The 25,655-nt window shown below is 38.5% G+C and overlaps 2 protein-coding genes across 2 annotated transcripts in view; both read left to right on the forward strand.

The window, feature by feature from the left end:
• TRAPPC10 (trafficking protein particle complex 10) overlaps positions 1-1,075 on the forward strand; it is a 35,701-nt gene extending 34,626 nt beyond the window's left edge. Inside the window, exon 23 of the mRNA XM_009891386.1 lies at positions 663-1,075. Within this exon, the coding sequence (XP_009889688.1) occupies positions 663-901 (239 nt within the window). The 3' untranslated portion in view covers positions 902-1,075. The remainder of the gene's footprint in view (positions 1-662) is intronic.
• A 2,057-nt stretch (positions 1,076-3,132) lies between these two features.
• On the forward strand, positions 3,133-23,473 carry PWP2 (PWP2 periodic tryptophan protein homolog (yeast)). The gene is made up of 20 exons (XM_009891388.1): positions 3,133-3,173; positions 5,146-5,240; positions 5,611-5,710; positions 6,757-6,900; positions 7,137-7,272; positions 7,798-8,018; positions 9,096-9,239; positions 10,016-10,086; positions 11,049-11,185; positions 12,371-12,519; positions 13,144-13,291; positions 15,115-15,265; positions 15,604-15,784; positions 16,771-16,918; positions 18,049-18,157; positions 18,628-18,693; positions 19,082-19,300; positions 21,686-21,836; positions 22,899-22,973; positions 23,148-23,473. Exons 1-20 carry the CDS (start codon positions 3,133-3,135, stop codon positions 23,305-23,307), a joined length of 2,646 nt encoding a protein of 881 aa, XP_009889690.1. The 3' UTR covers positions 23,308-23,473.
• The last annotated feature ends 2,182 nt before the right edge of the window (positions 23,474-25,655 follow it).

The following is a 25,655-nucleotide window of genomic DNA, read 5'->3' on the forward strand; positions in this document are numbered from 1 at the left end:
TCACAGTTCTGGTATGAAACTTATAAAATGTTGCTCTAACAGGAGCTTGGAACTCATGTTGCAGTCTTAAACTGTGAGGACGAATAATAAATACATTGTTTTCTTATATTTCCTTTTAAGATTATCATGCAAATTAGTTGTCACTGGATTTATAATGCAAACCATTTGATAACCCTCTAGTCCTGGGGTTTTGTGGTCTGTAAACTGCGCATCTACTGTCTCTTCATTAACTTTGGAAGGATTACGTACAAAATAAAAGAACTGCTGAAAATTTGTGGCATATACACCAGATTAGATGAAGAGTTTAAATTACCACAGCCACCTAGAGTATCTATCTGTACTGTTGAGTAGTCCCAGCACTGTAGTGAGAATTCACTCGTGCAAGCAACTTACTGTCAGCAGAGCTCCAGGAACTGCCCGTGTGCACCCTTGTAGCCCACAACAAATGTGAGGTAATGCTACTTAAATTTTCTTTAGAGAGCAGTATAATTCACTCTGTTAGATCTGCTGCTGGCCAAAAGTGTGCACAGACAGTTCCCTCAGCAGAGAAAATCAGTAACTGTTAGCACGTGGTGAGTTGACTGTGCGCCTGAGCTCTGAAACAATTTTTAAGTTGTTTAATCACTCCATAGAATAAAACTGTGGATTTTTGTTTTGAACAGATAGCTGGATCGAAAATGATAACCTATCTGTGGACAAGAATGTGGATGATCAAGCTGACAGCAGCAGCATAAGGAGCAGAGGTAGCTTGCATTCTGCAGCCAGCGGGGAACACAAAGGTTTGCCGATGCCCCGTCTGCAATCCTTTTCATCGGGTCAGGTCTTCAACTGCAGCACGGGTATGCAAATACTTGTCATTCCCAGCAAGGACGACCATGTTCTGGAAGTCAATATCACGTGACAACTCGGTATGAAAACAAGGAAAACAAAAACCCATTAGAAACTGGATATGAAAGCACTTTAAAGGATTATGACCTGATTAGTCTTTGTAACATTCTAACTCTAAGGAGACCTATGGCACTCAACATGTATTGGCCATGGAAGCACCAGACAATTGTATCAATTTAAATGTACAGTGAAGCTTGTGTCAGCTAGTTTATATTGCCACGTTAGTATGTTTTGTGTAAGCTATTGGGTTTTCTCCCTTCAGTCGCATCCTGCGTCACAACACAGGGCAACAAAAACAAAAAATCCAAATATTTGGACCACTTCTTTATTTTTTTGTCTGGCAGCTGAGAAATTTGTTTCACGCTTCGTACATATTTTAGAATTTAGAGTTGGATGATATAATTATCCAAATCTTGGATTTTTATGTAATAATTTACAGGCTTTTCCACACATGTGCCAGAAACACAACAAATCATACAACAGCACATTCACTGGTGTAATAGTTGCTTTTCTGGGGTTTTTTTTTGTTTGTTTTATCATTGTTAATTCCTGCCATTGCAATTTTATATTAAACTTCCATCATTTGCATACTTAGATGCATGGGAGAGCTACCGCTATAAACAATCTTAACTGAACAAAATTCCTTAATTTTTTGAGGCTTTCTCCTTCACAGAGTAGACACTGTGATGTCACATATTATATAATTTTTTGGGGGTGGGGGTTGGGTCATCCTCTTGCATAGTTCTTACCAAAGAAAGATATTGATAGAATTTAATAATAATAAGTTATTTGGCTTATTGAGTTCCCAGATTAATTTCTTTTATTACCATTTCTAAGTGGCTTGGTTTGTTGTCCCAGTTTTTAAATTGGGGCAAAAATTTCAGTATGATGTGATACTTGAACAGTCAACCTTCCATCATAAAGGCTTAGTGTAATTATTACTGATTAGAGGCCAGACTTCTGCATTCATTGTGGAAGAAAGAGGTTGGTTTGATATAGGAAAGCTTGCAGATGTAGAATAATTGTGAAGCAAAGTTAAAACATGTAACTTAAAGAATTTCATTATTTATAACTGAAATGTAAATACAAAAAATGTAAAAAAAAAAAAAAAGTGTAATTTTTGTGAATGTTGCAAATCCACCTGTGACTGGAAAAATTACAACTCCTTCTGATGTCCTGCTTCTGATATTGAAACTTGTGCATTTAATGTGAGAATGACCTTTTCTACTTGCAGATCTATAATGGTGCATTGTCAACAGACTCCACAGAGGAAAACTGTCCCATATCAAATACTTGTCAGTAAAGCTAAAGTTAGGAACTGCTTATTAGACAAGTTCATTGTTGTTATTTTTTTCTAAACTCAGGTTCTGCTGAATTATAAAGGGGAAGGAAAACCCAACCCCTCTTTCCAAGAAGAATTGCAATTAAGTTGAAAAATGAATAGGCACCCTGCACTGGTCTAAACATTTTTTTTAATTATTATTATATTTTATTTTAAAAAAAAACCCCACAATATGTCTAAATAGATGTATAAAGTAGACCTGCTAGCTGAAAATGTTCTTGTTATGCATCTTCTTTCTGTGAAGGAATGCCCTTTCTCTGTGGAAATCATACCATTTTATTCTGGATAAAACCCAAAGCATCATTTAGTGTGAATGACTGCTGGGATTCTTTGACTGGAAAAGGTAACAAGTTAGTGACTTTGACACTGCAGGTATTATAATTAATTCCATTTTCATGGTTTGCTATTAAATCATTTTTCACATTGTTCTGTAATATACTGTTAGATTAAACACATTGTACTAAGATTGTTTAATGAAATTGTAAGCGTTACAGTTCTAAATATACATGTTTTAAAAAGAAATCCCACTTCTCTGCTACTGTGACTTCTATTTTCCTTATCTTTGAGGGAGTGATTGTTTCATCTCTTTTAGCCAAAGCTATTTTAACAGAAAAATACTTTCTAAGCTTAAACAAGGGGACGTATTTAGAATAGCAGTCTAAAGTGTGCTCTTCATGTATCTGACTGGGGTTGCCTCTTTCTGGAAAAGAGCTGCCCAGCATCCGCAGGGGAGCCACCTCAGGGCCACTGTTCTTCAGGTTTCAGGTAGCCCCTGCTGCCACTAGCGCAGTACATGAACCCGCACCTCCTGCCGCCTGGGCTCTGCTCTCTGTTCATACTCCCGCTTTGGCTCTCCTGGATCCTGCCATGGCCCATCAGTGCTGTCCTGAGGAGAGAGGAGGATGGCTGAAGAAGTGAACCCGGCGGTGGCTGCAGAGGCCAGGTGACAGCATGGCCTGTGCCAAGGAGCGGAGCGCATGCGGAGAAGGGGAGACCAGTAATACCGAATGGCTTTAATTGCGGGGCCTGTCTTTCTGGCAGCAGTTTTCCATCAAGGGGATGCCATCCAGAGGGACCTGGACAGGCTGGAGAGGTGGCCCTATGCCAACCTCATGAAGTTCAACAAGGCCAAGGGCAAGGTCCTGCACATGGGTTGGGGCAATCCAAAGCACAAATACAGGCTGGGCAGAGAATGGATCGAGAGCAGCCCTGAGGAGAGGGACTTGGGGGTCTTGGTTGATGAGAAGCTCAACATCAGCCAGCAATGTGCGCTCGCAACCCAGGCGGCCAACATATCCTGGGCTGTGTCAAAAGAAGCATAGCGAGAAGGTTGAGGGAGGTGATTCTCCCCCTCTACTCCATTCAGGTGAGACTCCACCTGGAGTACTGCATCTGGCTTTGGAGTTGTCAGCACAAGAAGGACGTGGGCCTGTTGGAACGGGTCCAGACGACGGCCATGAAGATGATTAGAGGGCTGGAGCACCTCTCCTATGAAGAGAGGCTGAGAGTTGGGGTTGTTCAGCCTGGAGAAGAGAAGAATCCAGGGAGACCTTATAACAGCCTTCCAGTATCTGAAGGCAGCCTATAAAAAGCTGGAGAGGGACTTTTTACGAGGGCGTGTAGTGATAGGATGAGGAGTAATGGCTTCAAACTGGAAGAAGGTCGATTTAGATTAGATATTAGGAAGAAATTTTTCACTCTGAGGGTGGTGAGGCACTCGAACAAATTGCCCAGAGAAGTTGTGGCTGTCCCATCCCTGCAGGTGTTTAAGGCCAGGCTGGATGGGTCTTTGAGCAACCTCGTCGAGTGGAAGGTGTGCCTGCCCATGGCAGCAGGGTTGGAACTAGATGATCTTTAAGGTCCATTCCAACCTAAACCATTCTCTGATTCTATGATATTGGGGGAAATGTGTGCCCTGACATGCAAAATTTCAAACAGGAATCGCTGTAGTCTCTACTGGATTTTTAATCTATGGCTGTAGAGTGTATAACACCTTCTTTGTTCTGTGATTGCTTTCAGTGAATCAAGGTTTTCATTGTAGATTATCTTTGTTAATTTTTCTATATTGTGGATCCCATAGATTTGGGATTCTGAAAACTACACATAGTTTGATTCCTGATATATAAGCCACAGATAAAAGAAATAAAATACAGGTAGCTGAATTTGAACTAAGTACAGCTTTATCATTGTAGCGTCAACAGATCATGAGATAAACTGTCAGAACCTTTCTCCTGGATGATATTTTAAATTGTAAGTTCATAGGAAGTCGTACGTGCTAAAATTAACATGTAGCTTCTTTCAGTAACGGAATAAAAACATCCTGTGAATTAAGCTTGTCTGGAGTGAATTAATTATTGTTCAGTTGTCTTCAAGTCTTTAGGGAACTTACAAAATAATTTTTGTAGTTTGTTGGAAAATAAGGTGCTGCCGGCGTGGGATGGGGTTTGCCATCCCAAAATGTCCTGAGAAGTTTCTGGCTTAGCGTGAAAAGGTAGAAGCCCGCCTAGTAGAATAGTTGTCCGGATGTTGCACGGTGCAGAGTTTATGCACACAGGTTCCTGGGGAGAATAGCATAAGAAGTAGGTAAAGATGTGTTCTAGAAACAAAGAGGTTTGCAATTGATTTAGTCATGGGGTTTCTTTTTCTGCTTCTGCTTTACAGTGTTTACTATGGCAAAGCCTAGACTGTCATCTGCCTTTTTCCATGGGCTAGAGTTGTGACTGATGCTCGTTATGCCAGGATTCTGGTCAAGAGCGTCTCTCTTATGTAGTTGGTGTTTATGGGATTGTGGGGGTTTTACATCTAAGTTGATTCAGTGGCTGTAACATAGGTATCAAGCCATATTTCATTGATACTGAAGGTGACTTATTTTTACACCCTTGCACCCAATTTACTGTCTTATCTTTTTCTTGCAGTAATAAGTGTGAGACGTTCCCATTGGCTACACGGCTTAATATTGTGTGCGTAGGGCTCTCTCCAGATGGAAGTCTTGCCATACTAATTGATGAAGGTACTTTGATAAAGGAGGCATTTGTTTTATAAAAGAATGAAATGAAAATATAGCCTGAATAGGAAAGTCTGTGTTGTGACGTATTCAACCTTAACACAAATCAGAAGTGCTCTGCTTTAAAAATTACGCTGGCATTTCTGGGGAAGGTGGTGTTATTTACAGAACTTAAAAAGAACTTATTTATAGAATTTAGAAAGGGCCTTGTAGTTTTGATTGTGTTTTTCTTCTTAATACTGTTAAGCACACTGTTTTGAAAAGTTTCTCAGGAGGTACCTTTTTTTTTCCCACTCTTTAAGGAAAGAAATTAGGCTTGCTAGGGTTATGGTTTCTTTGGATTATTTACATCATGATGCTTTTTCTGCCCTTACAGAGGGAGCCGCCTTGCTTGTCAGTTTGATTGGTAAATGCGTGATACACCGCTTTCATTTTCACAACCCAGTTCACAGCGTCAGCTTTTCCCCTGATGGCAAGTAAGTAAAATGTGCGTGCTTTAGAACAAAAGAACAGAAATTACCCCATGAACTAGTTGTAATTATTAAGATGTTCTGGCCAATCTGGAGATGATACCTATTGATTAACGTAAGGGATATTTTTAGCGGATCAGGGTTACTTTGTCTGTAAATTGAGGGGGGGAGGGGGGAGAAGAAAAGCAAAGCCTTGGAAACAGATACTGGCAGGAAAGTTGCCTGTCACAGATGTTGTCTGTCTATGGTGGGACTCTTAGAAACATAGAAGATTTGCTGAGGGTCTTAATTGTTTTTATGTATCATAGGTAAGGTGAAAGACCCCATGGTAGGGACAGTCAGTGCTGCGGAGTTGCATGATGGCACTCATTGCAATGCAGTTTCACTGCTCACTTGTGTTAGTCTAAGACAACTGTCTTACTGAAAGAGGCAGTTCTCTGAATCAAGTGCTGCTTTTCATGTCCTGTGACTGCATGGTTGCTGAGCCAAAGCGCGTTGACATAAATGTTAGAGGCATCAGAAGGGTGAGAGGAAAAAGTGCGGAGTTCCCCTTTTGGCACCATTCCTCAGTTGGATTGACTTAAACTAATCATGAATGAGTTTTTGCGTGAAAGTTATCACAGCTCTGCATTGGGGAATTACACTGTCAACAGGACCAGATTAGAGTGTAACAGGGATGTAGGTGCTTTGTGTTTGTGAAAGTGGCCAATATATGGAGGTGAAGAGAGGTTGAAATAGAATATCCTGTTTTGAATGTTGGAACCTTTTCTTCCTTTGTGAGAATTAGAGAATAAATATTCTGTTATTCAACTTAAGTAATTTTTACTGAACGTTTTCTGTCTTACAATGCGTAAAATATACTTGCATTCATGAAGTTGGGGAATAATATAAATCTGCAAATAATTTTTTAGTTCAAAAGCAATCAATATTTATTAGGTAGTGCAGAAACCTTTGTAACGTTTATTTGTTTCGTTGTATTGCAGTGTGTACTGAACAATTGTTTGCTTTGACAGCTTTGTGTGCAATTATGCTTTTCCCCCCCAATATGACAGGAAATTTGTAATTACAAAAGACAATGTTGCTCTTATGTACCATGCTCCTGGGAGGAAACGAGAATTTAATGCGTTTGTTCTGGATAAAACTTATTACGGTCCATATGATGAAACAACTTGTATCGACTGGACTGATGATTCCAAGTAAGTCGTTAAACTAAAGCACTCTCTACCTGCTCACATAGTTAATATTTGTATATATGGTGCATACTTCTTTGCTCTGAAGTATTGTACTAGCTTTAAAAATTCAGTTTACAACTCTGTTATGTGTGAAATAACTTTTAAAGGGGTGACTGGTGTCTTCCCATTCAGAACGTTCTCCACCTGGTGAAGAGTTCTTCAAACCCGTGTTCTAATTCAAATTGCCTGTTCTATTGCAGATGTTTTGCAGTAGGGAGCAAGGACATGTCTACATGGGTTTTTGGAGCAGAACGATGGGCAAACTTGATCTACTACTCACTTGGAGGGCATAAGGATATAATAGTAGCCTGCTTTTTTGAAGAGAACAGTCTAGATGTATGTATAATCACACAACAGTCTTGAATTTTAATACTGAAATAGTTGAAGCAGAATCTTGGCTGTAAGGAAGGACACTGACTATTTTGATAATGTCTCAGAATTTAGAAAATACGTAAGTAATGTGTCTCTCGACTCCTCTGCTGTGATGGGGAGTTTACAGTTCTGTGAACGTTGAAGAAGTAAACTTTAGAAGGAGAGTAAGTTGTCTAAAATTGCTCCCCCCGAAAGTTAGAATTATAAAAATGAAAAAAAATAGTTAGCTGTAATGCCAACTGGAAATCAAATTGCCTTCGGTCTTTAAAAATTTATCTGAGGGCAGGTAAAGTAAATCACCATTTCTCAGGACAAGTGAATTTTCCAGGTGAAGGAACCTCGAATTCTAGAGGACTAAATAATATATTATCCTAATGATAAGAGTGCAGACTTGCTAACCCTTCTGCAATTCTATATTCATAACAAGACAGCAGACTACAAAACATAGGTATTGCACAATAATTGTACATCTATGTGTTTGTATTCTAGCTGTACACAATTAGCCAAGATGCAGCACTCTGTGTGTGGCAGTGTGATACAGAGCTTGATGGTTTGAAGCCCAGGCCCCCTAAAGATGCAGCTCGGGAAAATAATGCAGAAAAAAACGATGAAGAGTTTCTTGAAGAGCCAAAGGGTGAAGAAATTCATGGAAAAGCCAACCCAAATGAACAAGAGACTAGAGAGAAGGTTAAATATTCACGTGTTGCAAAGTAAGTGATTTTCAGTTTTCCGAAGACAGTTACTTTTGGGATTTACCGTATTGGGGTTTTCTCATCCTTTATTACTCATTTAAAGCAGTATAAAACTCTGCCTGGGATTTAGTAATTTACTATAAATCCCATTTTAAATCATTTCAGTAAACACGTTTGTCGTACCTTGACTATATGAAGGGTGATACCCTTCACCTTCAGAATAACGAGTCAGTATGATTTTAATAATATAAGAAATAATGACTTACTGTGTATGTTTTCACAATGGAAACTCAAAAAGTGTTGAGATCTTCAGTACAGCATCCTCTAGCTAAGTCAAAGCTAAAGCTTTGAGTTCTTTCAAGAAGAGATTGGTTGACTTCAAGAGGTGACAGCAACACTTAATAAAGATAGCTCATCAGCTTCTTTGGTAAAATACTTGGAGATGCCTTCCTGAAGGATTTCCCTATCTGTCCCCATCAAAGGAGATGTGGCTTACAAAGGATAATCCAGTTTAAGATAGCTGCAGCGTTTAGCTTTGTTTGAAGAAGGGTGATGTTTGTAGGTCATCTCTTGTCAGTGGAGTGAGGGAGAGACAAGATAGATGTAGGGGCTGATTGAGAACACCTGACATCAGGCTTCTGTTCTCAGTCTCTCTGACTGTAAAGGAAGTATAAAGTACCCTACCCCAACCCAGGTTGGAGTTAGCCTCAGGGAACATCACTTCCAGGCTGAAAGAATTTGGAGCATACAGCTATTGCGGATGACATTCAGGTGCTCGTTTGTTTGACCATCGTGTGGTGCTTATCTGTTTAGTTCCAGTAAGAGCTATAGATAGAACAAAACTGAGAAAACCTTCACCAGGCATATAATATTTATGACTGTTGCTTCAATTCCTTCCTCTGTAAGAGGACTCACATATAGAAGGATAACCAATGAACTCATGAGGGTCACACGTATTGGCATTGGAACTACTGCTTTTTCAGTTTTATTGTAGGATACCTTTATCAAAATATTTTGCCTGTATTGAAATGCAGTTATAACTGCATACTTTTCTTTTGCATTCAGTTTGCTTTTGTCTTATTTCTTTGATGCCAGGTATTTTTTCAATAAAGAGGGAGATTTCAATAATCTGACATCTGCAGCTTATCACAAGAAAACACACCTTTTAGTCACTGGTTTTGCCTCTGGAATCTTTCACCTCCATGAACTTCCAGATTTCAATTTGATCCACTCTTTAAGGTGAGGTATGGGGTTCTGGTTGGGGGTTTTTTGTTTGGTTTTGTGTGTGGGGTACATTTTTGGGTGGGAGGTTTGTTGGTTGTTTGAGAACACATCATGTTTAGTAGTGAAGGATGAATAATCAGAGCACAGAAATTTTAAACATGAGTATCTATTTAGTATTGTAATTTCTGGAAAGGCAGAATTATAGTTAGATATATGTAATAAATACCATACAACTCCATTCCATAGCTAATTATGGAAAAGTGAGGTCTGAATGAGGAATTCCTGAGTAGTTAGTTATTGGCTATAGATTTCTTCAATGCTTTGAACTTTATGTTGTCAGTTTCTTTGTAGAAAATAAATATAGTATCTGGGAAAAAAAAGTTCTGCATATGTAAAATTATCTGGAAATCATCTCTAAGTTGAAAAATAAAAGCATAATTATTTTCTATTGCTCTATGATGCTAGCAAAAGAATGCATAATTTCACTGTACAAAAAAAAATGTTTTATTTCTGGCATGTGGGGAGTTTTAGTCTGTGCTGGCAAGCACGTCTTTGTTTGGGATGTAGATACTCCATCTTTATTGTGAATAGGGCAGAATTGTGTGTTCGATGTTTTTGAGTACAATAAAGGAAAGAATTTGTATGCTGCTTTTGATGTTACAGTGACAGAGAAATTCAGTAAAGTAATCAGAGAACTTCCTTGAACAGAGGAAGCAAACCCTAGATTTGAAGTTTTATCACACAAGGCATGAAAAGGCAAGCTTGTTTATCGGGTAATTCTCTTACTTCAGTATTTCAGACCAAAGGATAGCCTCTATTTCTATCAACTGTACTGGTGATTGGATTGCCTTTGGATGTTCAGGTTTGTAAGTTGGTTTTTTTTGGTCTGTATTCATGGAAAAACGGGGAATGTTGTTGGCATGCAAGCCCCAATTTCCCTTACTCTTCTTGACTCCAAATGTTAAAGTTTTGTTAATTAATAGTCTTATTTCTGTAGTGTCTAGATATAGTAAAATAAGTCCTCACAGAATTCTTATGATTCAGGGAAGTACTTTGCTGACAAAGGAGAAAAAGGAAAAGGAAGTGATTACTCTTAAATCATATTTGAAAACTGTAGCAGAGTTGGGATAAAGCCCATGTCCCTTGAATATGACTTATCCTTAATGTAGTTCGTAATATGCTTTAATTCTGTGCCCAGTCTCTCTTCCTGTGCCACTTGTTGCATGTCCTTTTACAAAGCTACCTGGATGTTCCAGCATTCCCACCCTGTCCATAATGGTTTGCACGGTAACCAAGATTATACCTTTACATGCAGCCCTGGTTTTCTTTCCACTTATTAAAAAAAAAAAAAAAAAAGTAAGAAGTTACCATCTCCTTTGTATTGGAAAGCCTAAGGTTATCTTGGGTATTCAGTGCAGTGACCGGTAAGTAAGGTCAGTTGCCAGTCAGATAGTTATGCTACCTTCAGGATGAAACCACGCTGTTCAGGCTCTTCTGTCACTGTTTTTGAAATGTAGTTTTGGTTTGCATTACATACTTTAGATTAAAAAAAAAATAATCTATGAATTGCCATAAACGTGAAAATACAGTCTTGTTCTAGAGTATTTCTGATTTTTGGCTGTTTATCAGCATGCATCGAGGAAAGTTGCTTTGAACTTACAAAATGAAAAGGGCATTCATTAGGATTGATATGTGCATAGTGCAACTTGTCTGTATAAACTTTTTTTTTTTACGTTGCATGTAATGATGTGTTTTGTGGCTTGCATTTGCAGGGTCTCATAATTGTATTCATAATTCTGATTAATTCTTTTTATGTGTTTGTAGGTTTGGGTCAGCTCCTGGTGTGGGAATGGCAAAGCGAGTCCTATGTGCTGAAGCAGCAGGGGCATTTCAACAGCATGGTTTCATTAGCATATTCTCCAGATGGACAATACATAGCAACTGGAGGGGAGGATGGGAAGGTGAGTGAGGCAGTATTACTCAACTTAAGTCTGATTAACATAGTTAGCAGTTTGAATTTCCATTTTATATAGGAAGTTCTGCTACTGTAGCTGATACATATTTTTCTTAAGATAAAAACATTTTTTTTGTCCCCACTTTTCTTAATGTTTTGATTTTTCTCTCTAGAGCGTATATATTTTGATTTATTATTACTGGTATCCTCTGCAAATTGCATCAGTTAGCCTTTTTAGCAGGTGATTTTTTAATTATTATAGATGCAGTCACCATAAACACAAAAAGATCTAATTCATCAAATGTTAATTTATGTATGCTTGTGGTGGTTCCGTGTTATTTTTAGGTGAATTAACTTCAGTCGTCCAAATTCAGGCCTTCTTAATAATTGGTTTTGATGTTAAATTAATTTCACATCTTTTATAAAAGTGCAATTCCTAAACAGATTTTTCTGAAATGTACCATTGTAGAAGCTTGTTGTTTAAAAGAAAAATTAGCTTCTCATGGATGACTTGTATTGAAATGGTAGGCTATGTGTGCAGGTACTGTTGGGTTTTGTGGGTGGTTTTTTTTGTTTGCTTGTTTTTTTGAAGGTGTTTTGTATACTAATCCCACAATCTCTTGGCACATAAATGGGACAAAGATAGTATCTTATTTCCTATCGAAACTTCTGAATGTCAGAAAAAAGACCTGCTACTTCATGGCTTCTGCCATTCAGACTCAAAATTGGCCAAACTCCAGAAGTCTCAAACTGTAGATAGCTAAACAAATGCCATTTTTGTTTGGAAAAAAAATAATATTGAAATATCATCTCAATTGTAACTTTCGGAATGGCTTCACAGTTGGTTTTGAATTTGACGCTTGTCTTATGCATGGACAGTGCAAAGCTTGGGAATCTGAGATGCTCACCAAGTGCTATAGCTTTCCTTGACAATTAACTTTGTTTCAAAATATTTTTTTTTCTATCTCCACTTAGAATTTCATGTTGTGTGTGTGTCTTTAGGGTTTTAATGGTAAGCTGTGGCTTGTTTTCCTCACTTGCACAGAATTCCTTACTGATAATACTGAAAGTCCTTTATGCTACTGCAGAGTTCTAGGACTTACTTTTCTTTACTCTTCTGCTGCCTTACCCTTACTTTCTCTCTGAACTGGTGGTGGAGATTCTAAGAAGGCCTTTCTTGTCTCCCTTGCAGGTGAAAGTGTGGAACACTTCAAGCAGCTTTTGTTTTGTCACTTTTACAGAACATACCAGTGGTGTAACTGCTGTAGCTTTTACTTCCAATGGTTATGTCATTTTGAGTGCTTCCCTAGATGGAACAGTGCGTGCCTTTGACCTGCATAGGTAAGTCTTAGAAAGCTTTTGCGTATCATTCAGTCTTCAGCCTTCACCCCCCCAAATTACAGTGAACTGCTGATTACTTGTTTCAAATTGAAGTTGCAAAAATGTGAGTACCACTTTATTGATTTTTAGTTCAAATTTGGATGGTAGTTAGGAATCCTGTCATTCCATCCAGTTACTGTGAAGGAAATTCTGGAAGAACTTTTGTCAGAGAAGTTGGAAATCCAGTAAGATCATTGTGTGGCTCTTCTGCTCAAATGGTGCAATGATTTGCTGCAGCTGTCTAACTGAACGTTTGCCACAGTTTTAGTGGTTGAGCCATTATAATACAACTGTGTACAGAACTGGATGTGTAAACAGGCTTGTGTTTTCTAAAGAATGGATTTGTGGTATGTAATATAAGAAAGCTCTTCTGTTTGGCTGCTATTTCTGCAGAATTGTTAATACTTTTTTTGAATCTTGGAATCATGCTGAGGCATTGCATCTAGTCTTATCCAAAGAATATTTTTTCTGTAGATATTAAAAGACTTTACAAGTAAAATTAAATCCTTTTTTAAATATGTTCATAAAATGTATGTTTAAATCTACCTAAAATGTTTTCATAATTTATTTTCATATTTACAACAGATACCGCAATTTCCGTACCTTTACTTCTCCACGACCAAGTCAGTTCTCTTGTTTAGCTGTGGACTGCAGTGGTGAGATTGTGTCAGCTGGTTCCCAGGATTCCTTTGAAATATTCATCTGGTCAATGCAGAGTGGGAGGCTGCTAGATGTAAGGACCCATAATGTTGCAGGGCTTGAATTTAACATGTAATATAGATCGTGATGATACTAAGTAACTGGGATTAGTCGGAGGGCTTTAATATGACATGAAGTGTTTTGTTAAATTTATATTCAAGGACTGGAGCTACACCATGTTTCTCTTGGCTATTTTTGATTTATTGCATGGAAGCTATCCTGGATTTGTGTGGGAAATAGTTTTTAGAATTTTTGAGTAATGAGCTCTTCCTAGATGATGAAGTCACACCAGTATTGCTGAGCTAACAGGTGGGCATGAGAGTGTGTTAAGGTTTGAGGAACCCACAACAATTTATTGTCTTTTGGACAATTATTCTGTCACCCAGTGACCCCTCCCCACCTGGGAAGGGGAATCAGGGGAAAAAAACAAGGAAACCCGGGGGTTGAAATATAAACAGATTTAACAGGATAAGACTAAATAATTAACATTAATAATACTGAAGAGCCAATATTGATCCCGATAGCAATGTAAAATATACAAAGATTATACTCAGCCAGTTCTGTCAGTCAGAAGGTGCGCATTCCCATCAGGGGACAGCAGATGTCAGACGCTGTGAGAGCTGCAGCTCCGGGAGGAAGGGAAGGCTTCAGCGGTCCAGCACCAGGGCGCAAGAAGTTCTCTGGATCGCAGCCATCAAGGGCAACAAACTTTCTAATTTATATTGAATGTGATGTTCATGGCATGAAATAATCCTGTTGGCCAGCTTGTGTCAAGTGCTGAGGTCTCGCTTCTCCTTATCCCTGCACCTGGCTAACTCAAAAACACTGGGACCTTGAAACCCACATACCACAGCGGGCTATGAAGTAAATATTTCCACAGATTCAGACACTGGAGTCTTCTAAAAGTGCAGTTTTCCCAAGCATTAGAAGAGACCTTACTGAAAAGTAAAATTACTGAAAGAGAAATTAGTGCTGTGTCGCTCAAACCAGGACGTTGTCTTTCCTCCAATAGTTGTCCAGAGATGTTCTTTTCTATGTGTTTTCTGCAGGTAATGAAGAAATTGTAGGTGCTCTCCTAAGATCAATACAGATTTCTTTTGTAGAAGATTCTTACTGTGTAGGGCAAGAAAACTATTAAATTAAATCCCCACTGTCTTGCTGCTAGTTTGAAAAGGATTCTCTTCAGAGTGGGAAGGGACACAGTACTTCTGAGCAAATCAAACTTACTTGCTGTTTCCAATTCTTGAGCATTATTGTACATCTTGTGCAAGTAGATGAACTCAGTGATTCATGTATTTAATTTGGCATAGCTGTTGAATACAGATCACTGTATTAACCCAGGATATTCTTGGGTGGATCTCCAGAGTTTTGAGTTTACTTTCTTTCCTTGATTTCTTCTGATGAGTAGGAGCTCCCTGCTGTAAAAATCTGTGTTACACTTACTCGTTTCACAGTTTTTATTACTGTTTCTCAAATGTTTTCAGCTGCAGGATGTACCGAATTCTCAGAGCAGTAACTTGCTTTTTCACAGTTGGTCTGATTGTTCTGATAAGGGGGGCGGGGAGAAAGCGCACCCTATTCCTAAGTCTTGGTCTCTGAAGAGACTATATGTGTGCGTAAGAGTGGCTGTGGATGCCTATGCAGTGCTAGCACCTCTGTGATTGTTTTTTAAATTTCTGAAAACAAAAAGGTGAGAATCGCTGACATTTATCATGCCGTATGTGCAAAAGTGACCTCCAGCATGTGTGGACAAGCTAGGCGCAGTTTCATTGTTGTATGTAGGGTCTACTGAATGCAGACTACATGTATTTCAGTTTCTTTCACTTAATTCCATTTTATCTTTTCTTCTTTTGTTAGGTCTTATCAGGTCATGAAGGCCCCATCAGCAGTTTGTCCTTTAACCCAGTGAAGAGTGTTCTGGCTAGTGCTTCTTGGGATAAAACTGTCAAGTTATGGGATATGTTAGACAGCTGGAGAACTAAGGAGACACTAATATTGAACTCGGATGGTAAACTTTGTTTCATCTTACATCAAATATAAAAATATTACCAAAAGTATTTCAAGAATAAACAACAGAACACATCAAATACAGACTTATTCTTGTTGATGAAACCCAAAAGTTGAGTTCGCTCTCTACGGTACTTAGTTAAGAGTGCAAGATTTTTTTTTGATTTGATACTCACTCTAGCTTTATAATTAGTGATGTTGTCCAGAGAAAACATACAGTTGTAGTTGTTACTCTTAAGCTTTTTCTGCTAGTTAAGATAAGATCATAGAAAAATGGAGGGTATTTTCTTAGAAAAAAGATCTGACTGCATTTTTAACTGTTAATTAAATTCTTTGCAGTTCTTGTTGTTGCTTTCCGTCCTGATGGCAAAGAGCTTGCGGTTGCTGCTTTGAATGGACAGATAACATTTTGGGATCATGAAAATGCAGTGCAAATTGGCTCGATTGAAGGAAGGCATGATCTTCAGATGGGAAGGAAGGAGCTTGATAAAATAACTGCCAAACAAGCAGCCAAAGGAAAGTAAGTAAATGAGATTGCAGTGAAAAGAAGGTGCCACGCTGGCTTTTGCTTTTGAATTGTTTCTTTCCATTTGGTTTGTACATGAAGGTTTCAGAGTGCATCTGCTGTTCAAATACTTCGATTCTGATGATGGATTTTAAAACACTGCCTGACTTGACATCTGGATGGATCCTTTTTGTCTTTTGCTGTGTTCACCCGCTGATCAGCATCATTCTGAGTATTTGTTCTTTTTCATCAGTTATAAACTTGGGTTGCCAGCATAATATTAAGCTTCTCATGACAAGTTGTTCTTTGGCTAAACGTGATAGGTTTTTAAGTGGATATCTCATTATGTAAGTACTAGTATGTAACTGTTAGTGTGTAGAAACTGTTGTTTTTAGAAAAATGTAAATACACTGTGCGTTTTATTACACATTACTATGCATGTAAAGTAATGTTTAAAGGCAAATTGAATTTGTGTGCTGTCAAAAAGTGTAATATAGAAGTCATGTGTTTCATTCTTCTCTTTCCCCCATGAGTCCCTCTTTTCCCCCACCCCGTATTGCTCCCTCTCAAAACAAAATGAAAAAAAGGAAACTTTGTAAAAAAACCAAAAACAAACAAAAAACAAACTGTATTTTTTTGGTGATGAGCTCTCAACAGTTTCTGTAAAACATGCCACGACGTTGTTTTTTCTCTAGTTTTTCTGACGATCCTTAGCATTGTGTAGTGTATAGTTGAGAGCTCATTCATTGAGCTGCGATGCAGATTCAGAAGTATGGAAGTAGTTCAAAAAGTTGTTGAAGTTCTAAATTGTTTGTGATTCATAGTAAAGCACAAAGTACTTGTGTGTAGTAAATAGTTTTCTGTGCTAAGTACGTATTGTGTGAATGAAGATCTCCACTTTTTCCATGGAATGGTTACTGTTCCATGTCTTCACACTGTACTCATGTCTTTTAGCTTGGATGAGGCAGTGGCATTAACTACTTTCTCTTTTTCTTTACTAGATCTTTTACTACTCTGTGTTACTCGGCAGATGGTCAATCTGTTCTGGCAGGTGGATTGTCAAAATTTGTCTGTATATATAATGTCAAGGAACAGATTCTTATGAAAAAATTTGAAATCTCATGCAACTTTTCTTTAGATGCAATGGAGGTATGTGACCACAGGAATCAGGTTTTTTTCCTTTCCTCTCCCCACCCCCAAAACTTTGGTTTTGGTATAACTTTTCATTTAAGTGGGATTCATGAACGTTTTGTTAAACATGGGTTCATTTTCTTGGTTTTGTGCTGGAAAGCAGTAAGGAAATATTTCTCAAAACAAAATTAATTCCTGACACTCGGCTAACTAAAGTCTTGTTACACTACAGTGTGTTTGTATTGAATGTGCAGAACTCTTAAGCATAGTTAAGTCCGTCGGCACTTAAGATAGAAGAGAAAATATGAAAATTTAAATTATCAATATTTTGTACTAAGCTAACTTTCCCTGGGTGTCAGATGCTTGTGTTAGCAAAGACATGAAGGATTTTATTGTGGACACAGAAGAACATCACTGACCTTTACAAACTTGGTTTCTGAATATTGGCAAATGCAAAATTGAATTCCTCTAAAAGTAAAGTGAACAATGAAATGCATCAGAAGGAAAAAAATCCAGTAACCCTTCTTAACATCCCCTTAGCTGGAAGAATAATATTGTTCCAGTGTTAATGTCAGGCTGTGTTTGACTGGTTCCAAATATATTTCTTTGACGACAGCAGTCAGTGCAGCAGCCTTCGTTTCTCTGCTGCCCTCTATTGTGCTAGCATAGCTCAACAATGTGGCTTAAAAAGATAGAGAAGTGAGCCAGCTGGAAACGAATCCTGGAGGTGATGGGTGTTTAAAAATGGGGCGCAGGAACATGCCTAAAATGTCATTTGCATAGCTGTCTGGCTACACAGCCCTTACATTAGCACAGGGCAGTTATGGAACCTGAAGGGGAGGAAGAGTAGAGCTGCATCTGAGGAAACTGTGTGTGTCGTAAATAGAACACCACTGTAATAATGTTAAACTGAGTTGTGCTGTTCTGAGGCCTTAATACTGAAGCAGCCTGATTCTCATCTGTGGTCAGACACTGTTGCCCGCTGGTTTGAAATTGTCAGTTTTCTCTGTGATTTTGGAGAAACTTCTGGAAGAAAGAGCAAATAAATAATAACTAGATAACTCCTGAATGTTATTGAGAATTTTCAATGAATACGGTTGTTCGATAGGAGATTCAGTGCAGTGAGTGGAACTCATACACTTTTCTAGGAGTACTTAGATCGGAGAAAAATGACTGAATTTGGCAGCATGGCTCTGATTGATGAAGGGGCTGGAGGTGAAGATGGTGTTGCTATTCCTCTTCCTGGAGTAAAAAGAGGTATGGCTTTTGGCTTTGCTCTCTTGTTACTAGTTTTATGTGGATCAAAACCTTTGATGCAGAGTCAATAACAGATAAAAAGGGTCTGAATTGTTCTGCTCAGTTTTAAATTTAGGATTACCTGAATGTTCTGTAGCTGCAGGGATCTGTTACGCAAGTGTTCAGCTGATGTATGGTGGGTCCTTTTGCACACTAGAAGCAACAGGAAACAGGAGGTACTGTGGTCTCCTTGATATGGAACCCAGCAGTCCTGATTTCATTTTCAAAGAGCAAAATTCAGTCCCACCACTCACTTTAGCTGTAAGATCTCTTGGATGTGGGCTGTCTCTTACTTACCCTGTCTTTAACTCTGCCAGGTTTCAGCATGCCATATTATTTTTCAGCATAATGATAACAGCATAGTTAGAGTCAATAGCTAGACCACGAACTGCCAGTGAATATATTAAATAACTTCTGAATTTCTTTTTTAGGTGACATGAGTTATCGACACTTTAAACCAGAAATAAGAGTGACTTGCGTGCGATTCTCTCCCACAGGTGAGTATTGACAATTAATGTAGGATTTTTTTGTTCCATGTAAAACAAGCAAAAGAGTAGAGCATTGGAGGAGTAATAATGAAGTAGAAATGCCTTGGAGATGGTCTCTCCAGATGTTATACAGTGCTGCTAGGTTTTTAGTCTAGTTTCTCATGAAGTGGATAGTTGGGAAACTTAAGCGTACATCACTTTCAGCTGGTATTTTTCACAAGCATTTTCATTGCTGACAGGTCAGTCAATGATGCACAGTTTCCACTTCTTGTAAGCAATGAAGAGTCATCTGTTTATCATTACTCTTCTGTTTCCATCCTAGAAAACCCAGAAACCACCCCAACCCCGTTTCCACCCTAGAAAACTTTGTTCTTAAATACTGTTACTTCTCTTCTAGGACGAAGCTGGGCAGCCACCACCACAGAGGGTCTTCTTATCTATTCACTGGACTCTGGGCTAATTTTTGATCCTTTCGAGCTGGATATTGATATCACACCCAGCAATATACGCAAAACATTGCTTCAGAAAGAGTACACTATGGCTATCGTCATGGCCTTCAAGCTGAATGAAAAGAAATTAATTCAGGAGGTCATAGAGGCTGTACCTAGCAAGGAGGGTAAGTGGATCTTCCATGAAATTTGACTGAGCTAGCTGTAAGCAGACATGTAAGCCAAATAAGTTGAAACATAAATGGCAGAACCTAGCTGGGACAGGAGGTTATCACATTGATATTTAAGGACTTTTTACTGTAGCTAAAGACTAACAAGGAAGGGATAGTCTTTTGTGGAGAGAAAAAAAAAAAAAAAAAAGAAAAAGACTTTTTGGTGTTAACTTATGGTTTAATTTCACTGCATGCTTGTCTAGTGACTTTTGAACATGGAATTTGATCAGGTCTGGATATGCGGGTAAAGTTTTTGGGTGTTGGTTCTCAGAAGCAGCTGATGTTAGAGTGGCGCAGCAAATTTAATACAAGTTAGCAGTGTGCCGGTGTGATGAAGGCAGTCAACTGGATACTGGGCTGTACTGTCAAGGATGTAGTAAGCAATTTAAGGAAAGTGATTAGTCTTCTCTTTTGAGCACTTGTGAGACCACATCAGAGTACTGTGCCTAGTTTTGGCCTTGCCAGTACAAGGCAGACATTGATACTCCGAAGTATCTGGTGGAGGGCTTGGAAAAGGATTGGGGGGCCAGAGTGCATGACAGCTGAGGAGAAGCTTAAAAGACCTGGGTTGGTTCAGTTTTTGGAAGAGAAAGGGAAAACTTTTACTGTCTTCAAGTGCCTAATGGGATGTTAGCAAGAAGGCAGAACCAGACTTGGAATTGCACCATGATGTGACAAGAGGCAACAGACCTCTTGCAACATGGGAAATTGCAACTAGATATTAAAAACAATAATATTATGTCGAGTGTAGTCAAATACTGCAGCAGGTTGACAAGCGAGGCAGTGGAGTCCCCATCCTCGGTAGTTTTCAGCATTCAACTGGATAAAACTCTGTGCCAGCTACTCTAAATTAGTCTTGTTTTGGACTGCCAAAATTTGGAGCAACCCTGCAACTGTGAGCCCTTAGAAGTTCTGATGATTTTTGTTCCTTTAGTTACAGTGTTTGTTAAATTCATCCCTCTAAACAAATGTAAAAACGGTCCTTATAGAGGGCCGTGTTCACACAAACCAAACAGATTATTAGTTAAGTGCTAAAATCTTTCTAACACGAGACAGATGCTTTCACAATTGTGAAGTCACAAATGAAAGGAACAGGTAAGATGTCACTTGGCTTTGGAGGACATTTACTGAAGTCATTCTTTAGCACCCTTTTCATTATTTTGATAACTAATGTGCACATTCATTAGCTATGTATGGTAGACACAACCTTAAAAATAAACTTGCAGTAGTGTATTCTACTTAACTTCGTAACTCCATTAACAGTTCTGTCATAATAATGTTAAAGTATGTTTTCTTTGCTTTACCCCGCTGTTGTTACCCCAGTGAAAGGTATTTATTTCCTTCCAGTGTTTCATGGGTAACAAATAAAAATTCCTTTTATCTAGTCAAACCATGCTATAGTCTGAAATCAGATTGTTGCCAGCCGACTGCTTTGAAGGGTTTTCTTACCTTATTCCCTAGGTAGCAAGTCTGATAATTACGCATGTCAGGGTAAATGATCTTTTGCATACCTGTGTTGGCATAATGGTGTTTGCCTCTGTCTAGCAAAACTTAGCTCTCTTTTACTGAAGTTAACCAAAACTCTGTGTACACAGGCAAGGCTGGGTAAGTAGGCAAGTGGCAAAACCTTGGGAGCAGAGGAAATTTCATGGAAATTAATCTACTGTTAACAAGTGAATGTGTGCCTGTCTTGAAAAGTGGAGAACTTTTTTCACAGGTGAATGTTTCTTAGGCCAGTTGAGGTGGCTGTAGATAATAGGAGTTGGGTGTTTTTGAGAGGATTGTATATAATGAGGTCTTCGTAGTTACATGTGAGATTATTTTGAATGCTTGTAAATCATGCTGCTTTGTGCTGCGCAATTGCTAACAACATTCAGACACTTCCTCTGTCAGCAGGTGACTTTGCTGTCTTTTCAAGTATCCTTTCGTGTCCCTGATTATTATGCCTAACTAGTTCCACTGAATACAAAAATGCATATGAAGTCAGAAGCAACAAGAATTCAATAAAGTCTAGTTACACCAAAAGAGTAGGAAAGCGTAGAAATAAAAATTCTGAAGGAGAAGTGGTGGGGAGAGTATTCTGGTAGGAGGAAGAACTTGGGAAGGGGGAGAGTTAAGTTCTTGCTTTTAAATACAGTAGTGGTTGGAAGATTCAAAGAGGAAAGATGTGCGTCCTGAGAGACTGTGGTACTGTACCCTGAAATACAATATTAAATAATCAAAGTTGCCAAGATGGTGCTTTCATCTCCTTCCCTATATGCTTTCCTGTGGTCTCTTTCGTGTTATTCCAAATAGTAATTCAGCTCTTCGTGTCTGTGGGCTTTTTTTCTTTCTGCACAGTTGATGTTGTCTGCTCATCACTCCCAGACCTGTACGTGGAGAAAGTATTGGAGTTCCTGGCCTCTGCGTTTGAGATGTCTTGTCATTTAGAGTTCTATCTTATTTGGGCTCATAAGTTGCTCATGCTCCATGGGCAGAAACTGAAAACAAGGTGAGATCTTGTGAAAGTCAAAAAGCTGACAAGCATTTTAAAATATCTGTCAATTTGAGGTTTTTAATTAACAGTTACTGACATTCTAGATAGATGCATATACAACAATTAAAAAGACTTAATTTACATTTATTACATGTACATTATTATTTAAATCTTTACATATATTTATCAAATGAACATTTTAATTTAATACAACTTCTTTCCTAACAAATGTATACGATAGAATTGAATAGGATTTGCGAGGATAAATTGCAAAAACGTTTTTCAAATATTACAGGTAAAAACTGCATAGCTTGCTTACCCTATAAATGCATAAAGATTTCAAGAGTGATAGGATTTTGGCAATTGCTTTTAAACAATTATACATATTAACTATAGCTGAAAGATGATGTGGAGGCATTTTGTAAACTTGGCTTGTGATTACAGCATGCACTTCCGGCTTGTTAGTATTCTGCTTTCCTACGTAGTTCTTCACAACTACACGTGCTTGGCATACAAATTATATTCAGCCCACCCATAAAGTATTGAGTTTGTAGACTTCTGGGAACAAAAATAGGCAAATATACAAATATAAAATAGGTTAAGTGAGAGGTAATCTGGGAGTGAGTGGTGCAGGTTACAGAAACAGCGCGCTGTGTAACTCCTTTTTTCAACGTGGGTATTAATGTTTTAGTTACTGAAATGACTGGAACAAATTTTCTCCTTTTGTTGCCGATAAAGTAGAATAGGATGATTCAAAACAAACTCTTCCTTCATCAGAGAGTATTGTAGTGCTTGGAAGGAACTGTCATCATTACAGCAAGCAGAATTAGTTCTTCAAGCTGAAGTTTGGCATTAGAAGAAAAACATATTTCTGGCAATACTATTACTTGTATGGAGTATAATCATTGAGGGCAGAGTCAAAAGCAAAAAGTTTTTGTTTGTTTAATATTATCTTAAAACGTTCATGTTTAAAAGTTAACATGTATGCTTGTTAAAATTTTGAGAATATAGAAAAGTTCTAGATGTCCATATGTAAATCTAAATGGCACTGCGAGTTGCATGTTTTCTTCATTCAAGGTCAGTGAAGCTGCTCCCCGTGATTCAGTTCCTTCAGAAAAACATCCAACGTCATTTTGAAGATGTTTCCAAACTGTATGTACTGTTAAATTTAAAAGTTTAAATCAAAACCCTGCAAAAAAGTGTGGAGTAATTTGGGGGACGATAGCGTGGTATTAGAACTTTCGAGGCGGTCTTCTTTTAGAGATGTTTTTATTTTAGGAGGAAAATGGAATCTTGTTCCTAACATGTTTCTATTTATTTTTACAGCTGTGAATGGAATATCTACAATATTAAATATGCACTGGCTATTTCACAACAGCGGGGCGTGAAACGTTTGGCAGAAGAAACATCAGTAGACGAAGATGACTTGGATTCTGACAGTGATTATCTTATGCAAGAAGCTCATAAAGACAATCTTAGTTCCTAGTTACTCTTCATGGGAGGGAGAAAACCCAAGACAAAGGAATTTTATGCAGTGGTATTCACTGAGAATGAGTGGCCCTCATAGTGGCATATTTTAACTTTTTAACAGTGTGGATGGAGTTACATGTGAGTGGTAGAAGTGGGGGAAATGTAGGATGACAAAGTGCCATCCATGGTGTATTTGGTGTACCCTTTGGCTGTTACAGCTTAACAGCATTGATCTCTTGATTCGTTGATTTTTTTTTTTATTGTTCCTGATTTCAAGTAAGACAAAAATGTATTATTTTATCAGTGAAGTTAGAACTGTGACTGGAAGAGGTGCATTTGTTATTAAAAGTGCATTGTACATAGACTAAGTGTTGTGAGTTATTTGTAATGCAGTCTTGTCATACTTTGTGATGGACTCTTTTTTTTTTTTTTCTTTTTTTTTACATCATTCTTAATTGGAGGTCTACGTATTGCTCTCAACTTGTTTTAAATCTTGTTTTAGTACGTACATATTACTGGAACAATGTTAGGAATAAATGAACCCATTTTTTTCTTAGTTCTATAGCTCCCAAACCTGATGAAGTTTCCATAATGAAGATAAATGATATACCCATAACAATGAATATGGGGGGAAAAATTTACTGTGCTATATATAAACTCAGCAGAAATTTAATTAATTAATCTGCGATACTATAGTAAAAATTTGTTTGGAAATTGCCAGCTCAATAATCAAACTGTAAGAGAACATGTTACAAAAGTTTATTTTTCTGATGAAAGCCCTTTCTTGTCTTGTTTTGTTTTGTTTTTTTAATGTTTTTATTGACATGAAAATCTGAAACGCTTGGTTTCCTTGCTTTTGTGAATGGGCATGAGAATTGGCTAGTAACAACAGTGAGGTCCTGAACACAAAGAACTACATTCCATGCCTGTGATGCTTTCAAGCCACATGTTGAAAGGGCTTTGTTAATGAAGATACCACAAATATTAATAATCCAGAAATTTTTTTTTTTCAGTGTATTCTGTTCTTTTGGATTTGTTTTCCAGTCTCTTTCCGCTCTTGGAAGAGAGGAGAGGTATGAATATTAAGAACTGCTGAAGGAAAAACAAAGTCCAAAATACACAGCAGACATGTTTGTAGACTCAGTCTGTAAAATAAAGATGCACTTGCTACTTAAAACACAGCAAAGTGATTTGTTTTATTTTTCTTATGGTAAAATGTTTAAAAATATCTTCAGTTGCTGGTGCCCCCTTGCGTCCTAACATTTTCATGGTCGTGCTGATGTTTGAGGGTCTCGGAGGTGTGAAGGAGCTGAGCTGGAGCGATGCTTGCTGAAGATGCTCTGTGGTACTGTGTTGGGACTGATTGTCATCCTCCACCCCTCTGCTGCTGCCTCCAGCCCTGGTAGAAATTAGGCTTTCTACCCTGGGTAGAGGGAAGCCGTGGGTGGGCAGGGAAGAAGTCGCACAGGAAAAAGAAAAATCCATCTTGGGGTCCTTGTAAAATTGAAGTGCTTATCTACCCCACTCTTGTGAGACCTCACCTGGAGTACTGCATCCAGCCTTGGAGTTCCGAACATAAGAAGGACGTGGACCTTCTGGAGCGTGTCAAGAGGAGAGCCACGAGGATGATCCGAGGGCTGGAGCACCTCTCCTATGAGGAGAGGCTGAGAGAGTTGGGGCTGTTCAGCCTGGAGAAGAGAAGGCTCCGGGGAGATCTTATTGCCGCCTTCCAGTACCTAAAGGGGGCTACAGGAGAGCTGGGGAAGGACTTTTTACTAGGGCATGTAGTGACAGGATGAGGGGGAATGGCTTTAAACTGGAAGAGGGCAGGTTTAGATTAAACATTAGGGAGAAATTTTTTAGTTTGAGGGTGGTAAGGCACTGGAACAGGTTGCCCAGAGAGGTTGTTGAGGCCCCATCCCTGGAGGTATTCAAGGCCAGGCTGAACGTGGCCTTGGGCAACCTGGTCTAGTGGGAGATGTCCCTGCCCATGGCAGGGGGGGTTGGAACTCGATGATCTTCAAGGTTCTTTCCAACCTAAACCATTCTATGATTCTATAATGTGAAAAACGTGATCATGTTACCTAATACGTAACATAGTTGTTACTACTTAATCTGTTTTACTGTTTTTCACATAACGTCTTTTAAAGACCATATTCTTTTCCCAAACTAGTCAGGGACTGTCAGAACTAGCTGTGACCTCTGTAAAACAGGAGTTATGCTGTTGATTAAGTCGGCTAACTTGATCACTAAATTTGTATTTGTCTCTTGGGTTTAGAGTGTTACAAAACACAGAATATGGAGAAAATGTGGCCTTTCAGAACGACGACTTAAAAACACGGTTTGGGGTTATTTTACTCTTCA

This window comes from Charadrius vociferus, unplaced genomic scaffold, assembly GCF_000708025.1.
Source record: "Charadrius vociferus isolate BGI_N301 unplaced genomic scaffold, ASM70802v2 scaffold298, whole genome shotgun sequence".
NCBI classification, from domain to species: domain Eukaryota; kingdom Metazoa; phylum Chordata; class Aves; order Charadriiformes; family Charadriidae; genus Charadrius; species Charadrius vociferus.